The 15,782-nt window shown below is 49.0% G+C and overlaps 1 protein-coding gene across 5 annotated transcripts in view; it reads left to right on the top strand.

Moving 5' to 3' along the window:
- LOC149358966 (uncharacterized) overlaps positions 1-15,782 on the top strand; it is a 44,512-nt gene that overhangs the window by 18,222 nt on the left and 10,508 nt on the right. For 4 of the 5 annotated variants that reach the window (XM_089571133.1, XM_089571132.1, XM_089571134.1 and 1 more), the window contains 8 exons: positions 1,301-1,444; positions 2,353-2,505; positions 4,381-4,527; positions 6,031-6,228; positions 10,048-10,173; positions 10,338-10,478; positions 12,057-12,242; positions 15,335-15,475. In XM_089571133.1, the coding sequence (XP_089427259.1) occupies positions 1,301-1,444; positions 2,353-2,505; positions 4,381-4,527; positions 6,031-6,228; positions 10,048-10,173; positions 10,338-10,478; positions 12,057-12,242; positions 15,335-15,475 (1,236 nt within the window). The remainder of the gene's footprint in view (positions 1-1,300; positions 1,445-2,352; positions 2,506-4,380; positions 4,528-6,030; positions 6,229-10,047; positions 10,174-10,337; positions 10,479-12,056; positions 12,243-15,334; positions 15,476-15,782) is intronic. The other variant, XM_089571137.1, reaches the window with a different exon arrangement.

Raw genomic sequence — 15,782 nt, 5'->3', positions numbered from 1 at the left:
TCCTCCTCTTTCTGCATGTCGGCGACGGTGTTCTATGCAGTCACGTTATCTTGACTCTCTAGCGGCGTCAGCGGCATCCAGCGGTATCAGTCGGTCGCTGCTAGCGCTGGGGGGATGAAAGGGGGGCGGAGCTGGTTACGAGGCCGACGACAACGCCGACGACGACGCGAAACCCAGGAACGGACGCCAAAGAGCTGCGCTCTAAAAAGAATTTCGTCCGGTCCTTTTTTCTTCTGCATGTCCGTCTTCATCACCATGATCAGCCTGACCACGGCCACTGCAGGACAAAGGCCTCTCCCATGTCTCCCCAGTTAACCCTGTTCTTTGCCAGTTGCGGCCACCCTAACCTCACAAATTTCTTAATTTCATCTGGACACCTAACTTTCTGCCGCCTTTTGCTACGCTTTACTTCTCTTTGAATATGGTCCGTTACCCTAAACGACGACCAGTTATCTTGCCTTCGCATTACGTGCCCTGCCCAAGCTCTCTCTTCTTCTTGATTGCGACTAGAACGCCATTAACCCGTGTTTGCTCCCTGACCTCATCTGCCCTCTTCCTGTCTCCTAACGTTGCACGTATCATTTTTCTTGTCATAGCTCTCTGCGTTTCCCTCTACTTAAGTTGAACACTTGTCATTAGGCTCCTCGTTTCAGCCCCATAAAAGAGTGCCGGTATGATACAGCTGTTGTACTGCTTTCTCGTTAGGGACATTGGTAAACTGCCATTCATGATCTGAGATTACCTGCCAAATGAGCCCCACTCTTATTCTTCTATTTCTTTCACTCTCTTGGTACGGATCTGTGGTCCCTACCTGCCCTGAGTAGACGTATTCCGCTACCACTTCAAGCGCCTCTATACTAATTGTGAACAGCAGCTCGCAATAGGTAGCGAGGTGCTGGAAGTTGATCAATGTAAAATAATGGTGTATTCATTTTATGGCGGAAAGTTCACTAATTAGAAAGTGCACTTGCCATGTGATGCTCTTCCCCTCTTTAAACAGACTTCCGTATGATGCTGTCACACACAAGAGGACAGCATGTATTGATTGTTATTAAGGAAAACTCGTGACAGCCTGCAGAAATCTTCAGTGTTACCGGTTGTGAAAACTTCAGGAAAATTACTGCAAATGTGTGTAATCGTATTTGTTGGAAAGCAAAAACAACTTCGCCTTTTCAACACAAAGGGTTGGGCACTCTGCGGATGATACGTTTAAGCCCTGCGTTCGAATTTTCTCTCTGCAGGGCGGTAATGACAGCGTACGCTTTCAATGTTCTTTTTTTTTTCTATCGCTATGTCGCAGATGTGGACGAGTGTCGGGAAGGCACTCATAACTGCAGGCGGTCCACACAGAGGTGTGAGAACACCAATGGCGGCTACAGCTGTCGAGAGAACATTCCCTGTCCATCAGGCTACCGCATGGACAGCTACACTCGCTCCTGCATCGGTAAGTTTACCACAGAAAGTTTCGACAACGGCGAGCTCAAAAAAATTTTAAGCCGTTATCAGTTGACTTCTGTGGGTTTTTTCTGCCTTCGATAAAAAAATGAGAGGTAGAATCCACATGAGCATGCATTTTGGACTGTTATTACCTCAGTAATTCTTCCTTGAAGCGCGCAAAGTGCCTTGAAGGTTCCAAATTTCCAGAAAGAGTTAGCTAAAAGCAATAATTTTCCTCAGCGTTCAGCCTGATCTAAAGCTGGAATACAAGTGCATATTGTTCAGCCGTACAGCGACTGAATATGAATACTTCGCAAATCAACACAAAACAATGAGTGTTTTCTATTGTACGCAACCAGCTGGAACAACTATAATAAACTACAAAATTATAATAAGTGATTAAATCAATTTCTTTTGCGCAGTTAATGATCCACGCCATTTAGTGACGCCGGGGCCGGAACTGAGCGCCACCATATGAGGTGTACTACGAGGATGTCAATAACTGTTTGGTGCGAAGAATAATCAGGACGCCCTACGAAGCCATTTAACTGAAACATCTCTGGACCTCATTGTGCTCGCTGAAGATGATTAAATCCCATCAAGCCACTGTACAATCGGGAGAAAGAAACGAATTTTGAGAGCACTCAAAATTTTTTTGCTATTGAGGTATAAGTTCTACCAGACTCTTTCGTGCTGACTGCATAGACTAAGAACACGCGAATTCGTCCAAGCAGTATTTTTCGTGTACTCGAATGAGTGCATAATGTCCGGCTACTCTACTCCATTTATGCATATGCAAATGTTACGTGTTTCAGCGAAGAGAACTGATGTGAAAGAAAGAGAGAATGGTGCGACAGACGAGCCATTCAGTCAAGAGCGCTCGTTGACTGAGGGTTGCTCGCTCTTGCATTGCAGATATCGACGAGTGCGCTGAAGGCGTGTACGAGTGTCCTCAGAGGGGGACACGCTGTGTGAACACGCCGGGCAGCTACAGCTGCACGAAGAATCCACGTGTTCACTCCTGCCAACCCGGCTTCAGATACGACGCACAGGTCAAAGGATGCAAAGGTGGCACTTCGTTTCGCCGGCCGAACATGGCCAGACCCAAGCCTGGCTGCTTGTCTTGCGGGTTGATCCGGGTGTCCCCAAGCGCTCGGAGGTGACGGCGGCTGCAGCTCGGGCTTGGTGGTGCTTCTGAGCTTTTGGTACTATGGGAGGTTTCGCTAGCAGGAACGGCCTCTTCTGGACGAACTGCTTTGGTGGGTCTCTGCACGCGGGCGTGCCGTTTTGCGCCAGGATGACTTAAGTGCCATCTGGGTTTTGCCCCGCTAGCATCGCATGGGACTGCTACTCTTCCCCGCGGGGATTTCCTGCATGACCGGGTCACCACGCTACAGCCACTTCCTCCCAGATTCTCCCTTTGCCGCATCGCTTTGGGAATTCCAGTGATGGGCCACTGGGGCCCTTCCTTCGGCACCTGCGGGAGCAGTCGTATACGCAAGCAGGTGTCATCCTGTGGACACCTGCGGTGAACGACGAAAGAACTCCAGGCTCCACAGTAGTGGTCAATTTGTCAAGTGTACTATTCAACACTAACGCAGGCCGGGGTGCCATGTACAGAAAGCACTACCCACGGAACTAAATGTTCAAGACGATCTGCTTTTTTTTTGTACACGCCGTGCCCTTGTTGTCCTTTTGTCGTTTAACTTTGTCACAACCATACTAGAAAGCTCAAGGAACAACAACGTATGAAGATGCATGCCGCCGCTGATGGCACTGCTGATAGAGTCGTATTAGTGGTTGCAACGTTAGACAAAGAACCTTTGGAGAGCATACGAAGCGCTTTTTCCGTTATTTTTCTTCGCGTTTAGTTTGTCAAATCTTTTTTTTTCAAAATCAGCGCTTGTCACCCTCATTAAATTTCATGCTTCTTTCATTTTATTATGCACTGTTTTACCTGGTGAATGTATAGTATATTAAGAATATAGTAAATATGGTAATATAGTCTTTGATGTGCCCATACACGTGAGTGAGTACAGAAAGCATGTGCCTGCGAAAAACCATTGAATACATCCACATTGTTACTTGAGAAACTACAGCTGTTCCTACCATTCCCAAACTGTTCTGCAAATATATATTCAAATTCTTTTTTTTTTGAGTAGCCATATTCTCTCGGTGGGCCCTTGAACACAAAATGGTGTCGAAAATTGATGAGCAGGTTCTCGAAATGCAATGGCATCTGAGTGTGACGACATCACAGCCTCACGGTTACTTTTACATCCTACAGATCGTCGTCTACCTGCTCTCGTCAAATATTTATTCAAACTAGTATTGTTTTATTTGGATTTCTAGGGCACACAGAAAACGCCGCATTGAAGCAAAAATGTTTCTTCATAATAACATCGAGGCGGAACGCCTATCAGTCGCCCACGAGCTTTCCTATACAGCAAGAGCCCACATCGCAAAAGAGGTCCTCTTGCATCTTGTAGAAGCGGGAACTTTTCTCTCCACTTGTTTGCACCTGCTTGCCATTTTTCGGTGATTAGTATACAGTCGAACCTCGTTATAACGAAATGGTTTATAACAAAATACTGTGTATAACGAAGGAATGACAATTCCTCCTGGAAGTTCGGTCAACACGAGCTATAATAAAGCTATGGCTTTAACGAAGTAATCACGGGGCCCTCTGAAGTTCCTTAGAACTAGGTTTAACTACGTGTACCCAGGTAAGTGTGGCCTCTAGAGTTTCCCACTTTATTTGCTGCACTGCAACGAGAACGAATATCGTGATTGTTGTTTTGAAGATTTCAAAGAACTAGAAAGGGCCCTTTTCACTTTCATAGATCCAGCCTCTCAGCACTACGTAACCCTGAAAGAGTTAACCTTTATCCTTTTGAAATTGCATCGCAGAAATAGAGAGCATTGGCGCATTACATTTTGCAGACATCAACGAGTGCGCCGAAGGGCTGAGTAGCTGCGCATCAGACGAGACTTGCGTCAACGGAGTGGGCAGCTTCAGCTGCGTGCCGGCCGTGAGTGGCAGCTGCTCACGCGGATACCGCAGGGACTCAGAAACGGGCCGCTGCGAAGGCGAGTAGGCGCTGTTTCAGCGGATTTCCTCCAAAAGCAGCGTCCGCGTTTCCGCTTACGGCCTGATCAATCCTGTGCCATACTCTCCGAAATAAAAATTGTTTTACACGAAGACTTGTGACACAAGCCGTTCGAAAAACATTAGGTCTGGAAGCCTGCATATCAGACCCTCCCTAAAATGTGGAAGAATTATTTATTTATTCATTGAGAGTGCTACTATTCCAAACAGAGTTTGTTGGTGCGTGCACTGAATCCCGGATGATGTATGTGGTAGTTATCAGAACAAGCGCCGCGAGCTTCACTCAAGGCTAACTTTGCCATCTTTATCTAAACAAGCCGGTGATGGGTGAGAGTCATAGTAGAAGACGCACTATTACATGGCAGTTTTCGCAAGCGTTGACGTGTTTAACGTGTGACTGCCCCATGAAAAGCTAATAGGTTGAGGGTAGAAACTGCGCTGTAGTTTCTGTTTGTGTTTTGTCAATGCTGGGATTCAGAATTTGCTTTATTTGTTGCGTTACTTGGCAAGCAAGTAGAATCCGGCAAGTCTAGGCGAAATGCGAGAGGCCAGATTACTTTACGTAATCCAGATCCTTTATTCTGAACTGCTCCTTCATTTGCGTTCTTCACAGGAGCTTTCAGTACGCGCTCTGGGTGCAGTTAACTATTGGCCGCACAGTCTATCATGCTGTCAGTTTATCTCCCGATCTTCCAGCGTATGAACGGCCCAGGGGAAGACTTACCTCCAGAACTGAAGAAGGAAGTTGGGCGAAGCAGTCCTGCTGTGAAGAGGAAGGTTCTAAAATAACGCATTTAAGATGGTGGACCATGACAATCAGCATAAAGGATAGGGCTCGCTACAGATCATGTGGCGCTGTGAGGACCGGTCACAGTCTTCAACAAAGGTGCACGCCATGGTTACCTGCTCCTTTTACCGGTTTGGGCACTCTTACTTTGTGTTTAGCGCATCCTGTGACCGGTTCGCAATTTTTATGCGGAATAGTCAAGAGGAATAGTGGGTGAGGAAACAAACGCGGGTTAATGACATCCTAGTTGAAATCAAGAGGAAGAAGTGGGCTTGGGCAGGGCATCTAATGCGAAGGCAAGAGAACCGCTGGTCCTTAAGGGTAACGGAGTGGATTCCAAGAGAAGGCAAACGTAGCAGGGGATGGCAGAAAGTTAGGTGGGCGTATGAGATTAAGAAGCTTGTGGGGATACAGTGGCCGCAACTGGCAAAGGACAGGGTTAATTGGAGGGACATCGGAGAGGCTTTTGCCCTGCAGAGGGTGTAGTCAGGATGATGATGATGATGATGATGATGATGAGTCCACGAGGAAGTGGAACGTTCTTTCAGTTCAACTGGCCCTCTTTTATGCTTTAAATCTGCCACGCGATAAATTAGGCGAAATTGCGCCCGTCTGTGCTGCGGGTGGCGGGGTGGAGTGGGGCAGGATGCTTACTGTGACGTAAGACTCCTGGCTTCCTCGCCTTTCGAACTTTCAGACATTGACGAGTGCGAGGAGTACATGCACAGCTGCACGGGCCACCTGCAGTGCATCAACACGAGGGGCAGCTACCTGTGTGAGCAGCGCGCCGACACCACGCACTCCAACCCTAACAGGCACGGGGTCAAGGGTGGAAACGGTGGCACTACCTGCGGGTCCGGATACAGGCTCGACCCATACACGGGAGCCTGCAGAGGTGAGTCTCGTTTCACCGCCGGCGTCGCGTCGTCGATGACATTGGAATGATTGTAATATCTTGAATTTGTGAGACTTCATCAGAGAAAACTTTCTGCTGTCGAATACAGGTGAATGTAAATTATTGCGCTGCTCTTGATCATTGCCGTTGTCATAGTCATAATCATCATCATCACCCAAGCTGGACCCTCTGCACAACAAAGGCATTTACTAATGAGCTCCACTTGCTTCTTTTAGCGCCAGCCACCGGCCTCACATTCCCAGCAAACTTTCTGACTTCCTCACTGCAGTGGACTTACGTTCACTCCAGGTTGTATTTTATTTTTATCTTTGCATTCCTCTATTAGTTCATCAATCACTAGTTTTGCGTACTACATGCACTGCCCATTTGCAGAAGTTCTGACCAAAGTGTTGGGGACAAAAAAGCGACAAAAAATCTGCATTTATTCGCTCTCCTCTTCGCTTCCTGCTTGTGCGGGCGGGCACTGCGGGTTGCGATGGGCTAGGCGTGTGAAAACGTGTAAAACACACCTTTCAGTGCGAAAACAACTGAGCATCTCTTTTATTTCCAAGACCTAAAAGTTTGTGGGCAACTCTGCAAAACTTTTTTTTTCAAATCCATGCCGAGATATTCCTGAAATGATTTTATTCTGCATCTACGTTGCTTAACATCTAAAAATAATATTACGGGAGTGCGCGCGCAATGAAACATGCGTGGACGACGTTCTCCACGAGATTTCCGCCAAATATTGTTTCTCTGCGCTAGACTCACTTTCATCGTCGTTGTTCAGGCGGTTGCCGAAAAAATATTCTGTCTAGGTAGTTGCCATCCATTCTCTAATTTTGCTGATGCTGATGCGACCACTGCGGACGCTATTCAGATGATAGCAGCCTCGTGAAGGTGGCCTTATTGTCGCTAAATAATGATTCTACTCTTCCGCACACCTGAAGAGCCATTCCTAAGCTGCGTCTGTATTGGTATTACGCTTGCATAGACGCTTTCTAATGCAATCAGACTGGTTTGCGGTGCACACATGCTGGCTGTTGTCACCTCTTCACTTAATTTGAGCGCGAACAAGCCAGCGGTAAAACCGGGAAAATTTTTCCTTGATTTTCTCTTAGCGACACAAAATGGAATGGATAGTAATGCGTAGATGGAGGAAATTCTGTTATCAACAATGGTTGGAGAAAGGCCCCCAGAGGATGGAGCCCTTTGTACAGGACTCCATTTGCCGTAGGTATCCTGGATGGCTCGTGGAATCAGCTCGCGTTGGCCATCCAGGGCTTTGCTAGACAGGGTGGCTTCCTACTCGGACGGGGAGGGGTGGGATGTGGGGTATAGTGCACTGCACGGGCTCGGGCCAGCCCGAAAGCCCGGGCCCAGCCCGGCCCGCGGGCCGGGCCGGGCCGGGACATGATTTGTTTTGCCGGGCCTGGGCCGGGCCCGGGCCTGAAGTTGCGGGCCCGGGCCGGGCTCGGGCTTAAAGCTGCGGGCCCGCGCCGGGCTTGGGTCCGTACAGAAACGGCTGGTCTCCGACTTTTCATTCACTATTGTAGAGTGAAGTACACAACTGCGGCATTGAAGCAGCGACACGGATGAACTATGACATATATTACGCGCTGAGAAAAAAACTAAGCTTTATTCATTGACTTATTTATTTCCTTATTTGTACGCCGCGGCGCAATGAGGGTAAAATTCAACCGGCCTTAATTGGCCATTGATCGTTCGTCATCCCAAAACATACCTATACACTATTAGAAATGCATTCGGGAAGAATATATTAGTTTAGGACGCTTATAGTCTTCAAGCACACACCGTGAAATACTCACCACAACGACACGCCACTGCATTCGGCAGTGGCGTTCCATTTCGAGTTGCTTGCGTTCGCAATGGCGTTCCAGTGGTATTCCTGTTAGCGTTCCAGTTCGTGTTGATTGCGCTCACCGCCGCCAATCTATCCCTTCATACCTCACTGTAGTGACGTAACACCGCCGCCAATCTATCCCTTCATACCTCACTGTAGTGACGTAGAACAGGGGGACTCGCGCAGAGCTTCTCTGTCTTGGTGGTGTGATCTTTTAATTCTCCTCTATCTGCACGCGGCAGCCTTTTAGCTTTTCGTTTCTGCTGAAAGGCGACCAGTTCGGCTATGAGTTCTACCTGTGAGATTGCGTTCACTAAAAAAATATCATCCCACTGCTTAATAGGCAGCTTTAATGTTTATACTTTGCGGGCGGCAAAATATAACTGATTAAATCATGGGAGAATGCAAAGTAGCCCATTACGCATGTATGCAGCCCTTTTTCTTTGGCTCTCGGAACTTCCGAGTTTTTCATTGCGCACCTACACGAGATCACTGTCCAAAAGACGGGCCTGGCGAGCACTGCTCTTAATCACTTCCTTCTGGATTAAAAAGAACCAACTTTCTGCAAGCCAAACTGTGCTTTCAGAACCTTTGTCGGCCAGTTTTTTGTAGGTCTAGTAGCAGTCTACTTGCTCAGAGTGAGCAGTATATCTCAGGCGTTACTGTGAAACGGGCCGGGCCGGGCCCGGGCTGGACTTCACTCCGGGATTCACGGGCCGGGCCGGGCTCGCTAGCGCGATAATTCAGCGGGCCCGGGCCAGGCCCGGGCTTGTAGCCGCGGGCCTGGGCCGGGCGCGGGCTTCAGGTCTCGGGCCCGGGCCGGGCTCGGGCCTCAGATTAAGGCCCGTGCAGTGCTCTAGTGGGGTATGCTAAGACAGGAGGAGGTATTGCTATGTGAAATGGTAGGGGCCTGGATGTTCGTCGCAAAATGGCACTTTGCAGGGTGTGCGGTAAGAGGAGTGTCTAAGAGCAAGGTTAGGGGAAATGTTAGTCTGGATCGGGCATCATAAGGCCACAGCCTTTTGACGGAGGTTTTTGTGAAGTTGTGAGTATTCTCTGCGGGACAGTCGGTAATGATGGAGTATATGAGAATAGATGAGAGGGACGGGCTCCGCCTCCTCAGAGTTGGGATGGCCTTCCACTGGTGGCCAGAGGTCAAGTTCTCTTGTTGTCACATGAACGCGCTCATTGCCTCGCTGCCAGGGAGAGACACATGCACAGGTGCCCATACGAGACAGGCTTTTTGGGATTGTGCGGCTTTGATGTATAATTCTACGCGTGGTAGGGAAGATGTGTGCCTGTGCGTATCTGGGGCAGGCAGCTTGCGAGACAATGATGGTAATTATTGAATTATTCGGGAGGCCATGTTCATATTTCCATTGCTATGGCGCATTCATCGACCTCTGTGCTATTTCCAGTGCGTACTGTGGTTGTAGTTACTATGTCACGCTTCCAGTCAGCCACCGCCACAGTCGCTATTAATGTCGTAGGATGTGTTGCAGCGTCCCTGTATAGGGTTCCTTCATTGTTAACACAGATGCGGTGCTGGGCTTTTGCCCTTGCATTGCGCCTTTCACCGTGAAATTGCGGATACTTGTTTCTCGGTACTGGAGTGACGGAGATGTTGACTGTTGGTTCTGGGGCGATTCCTTCAGATTCACCAGAACCATTTGGTGGTCGGACGCCCGAGTTGCTGCGGTACATGTCTGCGCGTAGGAGTGCGTTTATCTTTCAGGCTGGTTTATTTTATGCACTTCAGTAAGGTTGTCGATCGTATTGGGGAGGCCTAATTGTAGGAGCTTGCGGGTTGTGGAGTAGGCGGGTGTGCCGGTGGCCACTTTCACTGCTATACGGATGAGAATACCCAGTTGCTTGGATTACGTTTGGGTTAGCGGATGGTGTGGGGCTTATACTGCGAACAGTACGTAGAGATAACAGTGATCTCGTGCACGCAGACATCGACGAGTGCCAAGAAGGAGAGCCGTGCGCCAGCACCGAAGTGTGCCGCAACTTCCAAGGCGGCTACAATTGCACCTGCAACCATGGATACAAACGCGACCATGCCTCGGGAACCTGCAAAGGCAAGAGCTCCTTCGATATGCTCCCTTCTTGGTCCGACCACTTCATCTTCCAAACTTTTTTCTAACGTTCGGAAATGCCAGGAATCGGTATAAATCGTCACAGAGATCAGATACAGTGCGCAACTATGGTAACTGCTAGTGCTATGTGTTGGCTTCCCCCACAGATGTGAACGAGTGCAATTCCGGCGGCCACAACTGCCAGATCGGGTTCCGATGTGACAACACGCCGGGATCGTTCACCTGCGTCCGCAGCTCGGGTTGTGGCACCGGCTACACCGTAAATCACGCCACTGGACAGTGTGAAGGTACGCGCGTTCTCCTTCTTTTTATCGCATCCTGTGAAAATAAAACACCTGGACCATACACATCCCGTATTAAAAAAGAAACCTGATGACGATGATGATTTGATTAAGGCGTAAGGGCAGGTTGGTCTGCAAGCCCCAAGAAAAATGTACTTTTTGTACGCACGAAATGGGTTAAAATGTACGCAGTTTTTTCAAAGAATTTCACCTGAGAAAGGTAGAGCACCAGGCTAGAGTAAAGCTTTTACCCACTGGAGAATCTGTGAGTACCCGGCGGCTCTGGGGTTCGAACCTCGCACCTCCTGCATATGAAGTGGATGCTAAAACCACTTGACCGCCGCTATGGTAAAAGGAAAGCCGGGATCATCTCTTGTGGCAGTTAAACCGTTTGTATTATTAGCCGCCTCCGTACCTGTTGGAGGGAATCGGCCTTTTTGTTGTGAATAGAACAGCGCGAACCATAATAAAGAACAAGAATGCAACACAGAAGTGCGCTGACTCAGAACTGACTTTTTTATTAAGAAAACCAGATCAATGCAGAAGAGTGGTGTGACTTTACAAAAGCCCGCCTGTCTTGTGCGTAGCAAAGTTTCACAGTGAACAGTTTCCGACTAGCCAAAATTCCCATCATACTTCTGAATCTGCCTGGGTTCATGCAGTCTAGCTCCAGAAGATTCGTACATCCGTGGAGCTATTCGCTATTGCCTATTCAAGGCATCTTTTGAGGACGACAGCTGTCAAACCTCAGAGAACATACGTTTTATGGTAACAACACTTTCGAGTCGCACAACGTAGGGACACCGTGCCTAGGGATGCTTGCATAGCGAGGTAAGCGTTGCAGGACGTGTTGTTTGTCGTTCCTCCTCGTGTCCCGTTTTCGCGCTAAATTCACTTCAATACCAGGAAGCGGCTAGCATGTTAACACCCGAGAGGATTTCCTTGACTGCACAGCTCCCATTCTCTCTGACGAAGTCTTTGGGCATCGACTTCCTGTCTAAAAGCCTACATGATTGCTTCAGGTAATAACGTGGCTAAAAATTGTCAACACTACGAAAAGGATACATTACAGAAACGGGCAACGGGCTATAACGATGTTCCTGTCTGCAATGGTTCTTCAAATGCATTCCTCAGGTGTGCTTTTCGACTCGCCAACTACACTCTCTTGGTTTCATCCTAGACAACATGTAGCGTTAGTTTCAACTAAGTGCCGCTGTCGTCTGCCTTCCAACCTTTGGTGATCACAGTTTTCTCGTTCACTGACTTTCCGCACCCCGTCTAATTACTCTGCCTCCACACCTCTGCAAGGTGGACTGTGATTTCACCGCACGCTTACTGATTTCGCATGCTCCCTTCATTTTCCCGGTATTCCCTTTAATTCCCTCATCTTTGGTCCCCTCATCCCTTTCCTCCAGTGCAGGGTGGCAAACCGGTTTCTTCTTCAGGTTAACCTCCCTGCCTTTCATTCTCCTCCTTTTTTCCCTTCTTTTTCCTCGCCTCACTGTCTCGTTACTGTCCGTGGCAGCAAGTATTCGCGTTGCTACAACTTCCCTTGCGTCGCGCTCTGTACGTCCCTATCTGCAGACGACGATGAGTGCGCGCTGGGCACCGACAACTGCGGCGGCGACTTCGAGTGCCTCAACACTGAGGGCTCCTTCCGGTGCGTCCGGCGCACCTGTCCTCCTGGAAGCCGGCGGCATAACGACGGCAGCTGCCAGGCCACCGAATGTCCGCCCGGGCACCGGAGCGACAGCTTCGGACGCTGCGCAGGTGGGAGCATACGCACGCGTAATACCGCACCGTACCAACGGGGCAATTTAGCTAATCCAATAGGAGACAAAAAAGCTAAAAACATTAGAAGGGTTTTAACGTTGTTAAACCGAGTAGACGTGCGAAAGAATGTTTCTACCCTGATTGGCTCACGGTCTTGCTTTGCTGGGTCGTCGGCACGTCTGACGGCAATATTAGACGTAGATTAAGCTCTGATCGAGGTTAAGCTGATCTGATCTGTTCACGCCTTAAAAGTCAACTCACGCAGACGGGAGTTGATGAAGACGACGACGTGCTATGTACTGCTCGATAGTTTGTTGCAGTTTAACACGAGACGTAATCGGCTACTGATATGGCTTTTTAGCCTGTGGAAAAGCCGCATGATGGGTCGACACGCAGAACTGCCTCGTCCGTCTATGTTCAGTCATTAGTGCGCATTGGTGCGGGGGTTTATGCTGCGCAGGACAGGCCACATGAATGGTTGCCGGTTCTTGATGCATGGGTATGTATCACGCAAGTTTCATGTCTAAGTGGAGTGCAGTGTATAAAAACATGAGAAAGTGAGTCTGCATTGCGGAGTAGTACGTGTGTATGTAAAGAATTTGGTAGTTCAGCGGGATTGATTTCCATGCAATAAAGGAAAAAACTGCGGCCATAGCATAATGCTCTCGTGCAGTGGGCAGCGAAGCTGATATGTTCGCGCCGCCGCGAGTTCGAATAGCAGTCGCGGCAATATTTATTTATTAAAGGTCAAGGTCTAGGTCAACGTCAAGGCCCCACCGACGGCCCAGCTTTTTGCCGTTCCGGTCTTGAAGTAGAGCTTTCGCTCTGAAATTGTGATCGGTGTGCCTTGCCAGAGAGAGCATACGAAACGGGGAATTTTGGCCCATCGAGGAATTGCTTAAGCACGGTGTGAACAACCACCGATGTATATTTGAACGCGACGTGTATTCTGCATGCGCACGAGGTTGACAACTTTGCAGACAGGGGTGTCGTAACCCTTTGCGAACTAAGATACAGAGGCAATAAACTATGCTTTGTTGCAAATTTACTGTGCTTCTTTTCTGTGAGGTGTACGGAAGGTGCAAGAGAAAGAGCCAAAGTTTGTAATTGAATCCGGCCAGACTTTGCTCTGTAAATACAAGGCATTGGCGAGAAGCTATTTGACGCTTCTTTATGCGATTCGCCACAAAAGGCAAAGCTAATTAGACTGGTTAACAATCACAGTACTCGACTTCTTTTTCCTTGTTCTTCTTTTTTTCTTTCTGGTAGGGCAAGGACAGGAGGGGAAATAACATTTTTTGGAAGGGTTTTTTAGGAAAGGAAATGAGTATCTGCCTCACATATCTCGGTGGTCACTTGAACCGCGCCGTAAGGAAAGGGAGGAAGGTGGGAGTGAAAGAAGAGCGAAAGAGGTACTGTAGTGGAGGTCTATGGGATAATTTTGACCACCTGGGGATCTTTATCGTGCACTCACATCGCACAGCACACGGGCGCCTTTAGCGTTCCGCCTCCTCAAGCCACGACCGTGTATGCAGACGCGTCTTGTAGAGGAGGAGACACCAAAATCTATGTGGCGGCGGTGGTCGATTCGTCTTTACGCGAAATGACCAGCGCGTCTCTCCGAGGCTGCACAGCTGCAGAGTCCGAGGAAGTAGCCATTGCTCTAACGGTGGCGGAGGGCTATAGAACCGGGCGGTCGCTAACAATACTCACGGACTCTCAAACAGCCTGCCGAAATTACATGAATGGCAGGATAGGTCGTCACGCGCTCCGTATACTCCTCGCAGCGAGCGACAGAATTAAAAACCAGGAAGAACAAAACGACAAGATTACACACAAAATTGTGTGGGTACCGGGGCACGTTGGGGTGGCAGGGAACCAAGAGGCCGACAGTATAGCTCGAGGATACATTACTTTCCGAGCATCCGACGAGACCGCGGAACTCGCGCCAGCCCCCAGGGAATACTCGGCCATACTACAAAACTATAGAGGCAGAAGAATGCGATATCCCTCACCGCACAAATCTCTCAGCAGAGAGGAAGCTGTCACTTGGAGACAATTACAAACAGGCTGTTTCCCAAACCTACATATACTAAACAAAATGCACCCTACGATATACGCGGACAAATGTCCCTGGTGCGACGAAAAACCTACTCTATATCACATCACATGGGCCTGCCAAAACATAGACGTGGTCCCCAAAATACAAAACCCGAGTGCGGAGCAGTGGTAGACTCTGCTGTTCAGCGACCGCTGTGAAGAGACCAACAAGATCTGGTACAGCGAGCTCAACGGGCGGCAGTGGACAGCGGAGCCCTGGACTGAGGGCAACCGACCGTTGATTAGAGGCGGACGACTTCGACAGAGAAGGCTCCTGGGGGTAGAACCAAGACGTCTCTGAAGATGCCCCCAAACCGCAGGAAACAGCATTAGTGAAAATAAAGTTTTCCCTTCCTTCCTTCCTTCCTTCCTTCCTTCCTTCCTTCCTTCCTTCCTTCCTTCCTTCCTTCCTTCCTTCCTTCCTTCCTTCCTTCCTTCCTTCCTTCCTTCCTTCCTTCCTTCCTTCCTTCCTTCCTTCCTTCCTTGCTTCCTTCCTTCCTTCCTTCCTTCCTTCCTTCCTTCCTTCCTTCCTTCCTTCCTTCCTTCCTTCCTTCCTTCCTTCCTTCCTTCGAAACGCGGCCGCCGCAGTCAGGTTCGAACCCGTGTACACCGTCTCGATAGACGATCACTTTAGCCACTGAGCCACCGCGGCGGGTTGGGTAAATATCATAAACTGATAATTTTTTTTAAAGCTGATTCGCTTAGTGTGGCTTTAGGTGTGTGCCTTAGTGTAGTGTGTGCCGAAATGGTTGTTTGCCATGATACACTTGCATGCGCCTCTCGACAGGATCACCAGATGAACCGGCTAGAGTTAAGTTTGATTCCATAGTTAGCTTTGAAAAATGGAGCAGGAAAGTTCCGTCTCAAAAAGAAAATTAAAAAAACTGCCGTACAGTGCGCATAAAATAGTCCTAAGCCTACTTTCTCTTTTACTCCGAAAGCATGGTAGTTGTTCAACGTGATTTCTTTCACCATCCTCTCTTGCGCAGACATCAACGAGTGCATGCACAACCGCACCCTGTGCGGCCGCTACCACCGGTGCATCAACACCGCGGGCTCGTACCACTGCGAAAGCCTTCTCTCCTGCACTCCAGGTTACGTGCCGAACCCTCAGGGAAACCAGTGCCTCGGTACGTTCCGTGATGCGGCTTTTATCACTACAGCTCTGTTAGGTCATATCTAGCGGCGAAAATCTCCTTCAAAACTTGTCTGTTCCCGGGGACCACATCGTGGAGGGCAGCAGAAACGGGGACCAGCTAGGACAGGAAAATATAAACGGTCGCCGCGTACGTCACTAACTTCAGGGGCACCGAAATGTATTGCACGTTTCAGACTTTAATTTGCAGAGGACGCCAGGAGTAGGAGACCCGATGCACTGGCGCTGCGGTGGCCGCTGTATGTCTGTCACTTGTGATACCAGCTACATCCGTGCCGCTC

The sequence above is a fragment of the Amblyomma mixtum genome, chromosome 2 (assembly GCF_055824585.1).
Source record: "Amblyomma mixtum isolate Tamu chromosome 2, ASM5582458v1, whole genome shotgun sequence".
NCBI classification, from domain to species: Eukaryota; Metazoa; Arthropoda; class Arachnida; order Ixodida; family Ixodidae; genus Amblyomma; species Amblyomma mixtum.
The sequence above is the reverse complement of the archived record's forward strand: the minus strand, read 5'-3'. Positions and strand labels throughout refer to the sequence as shown.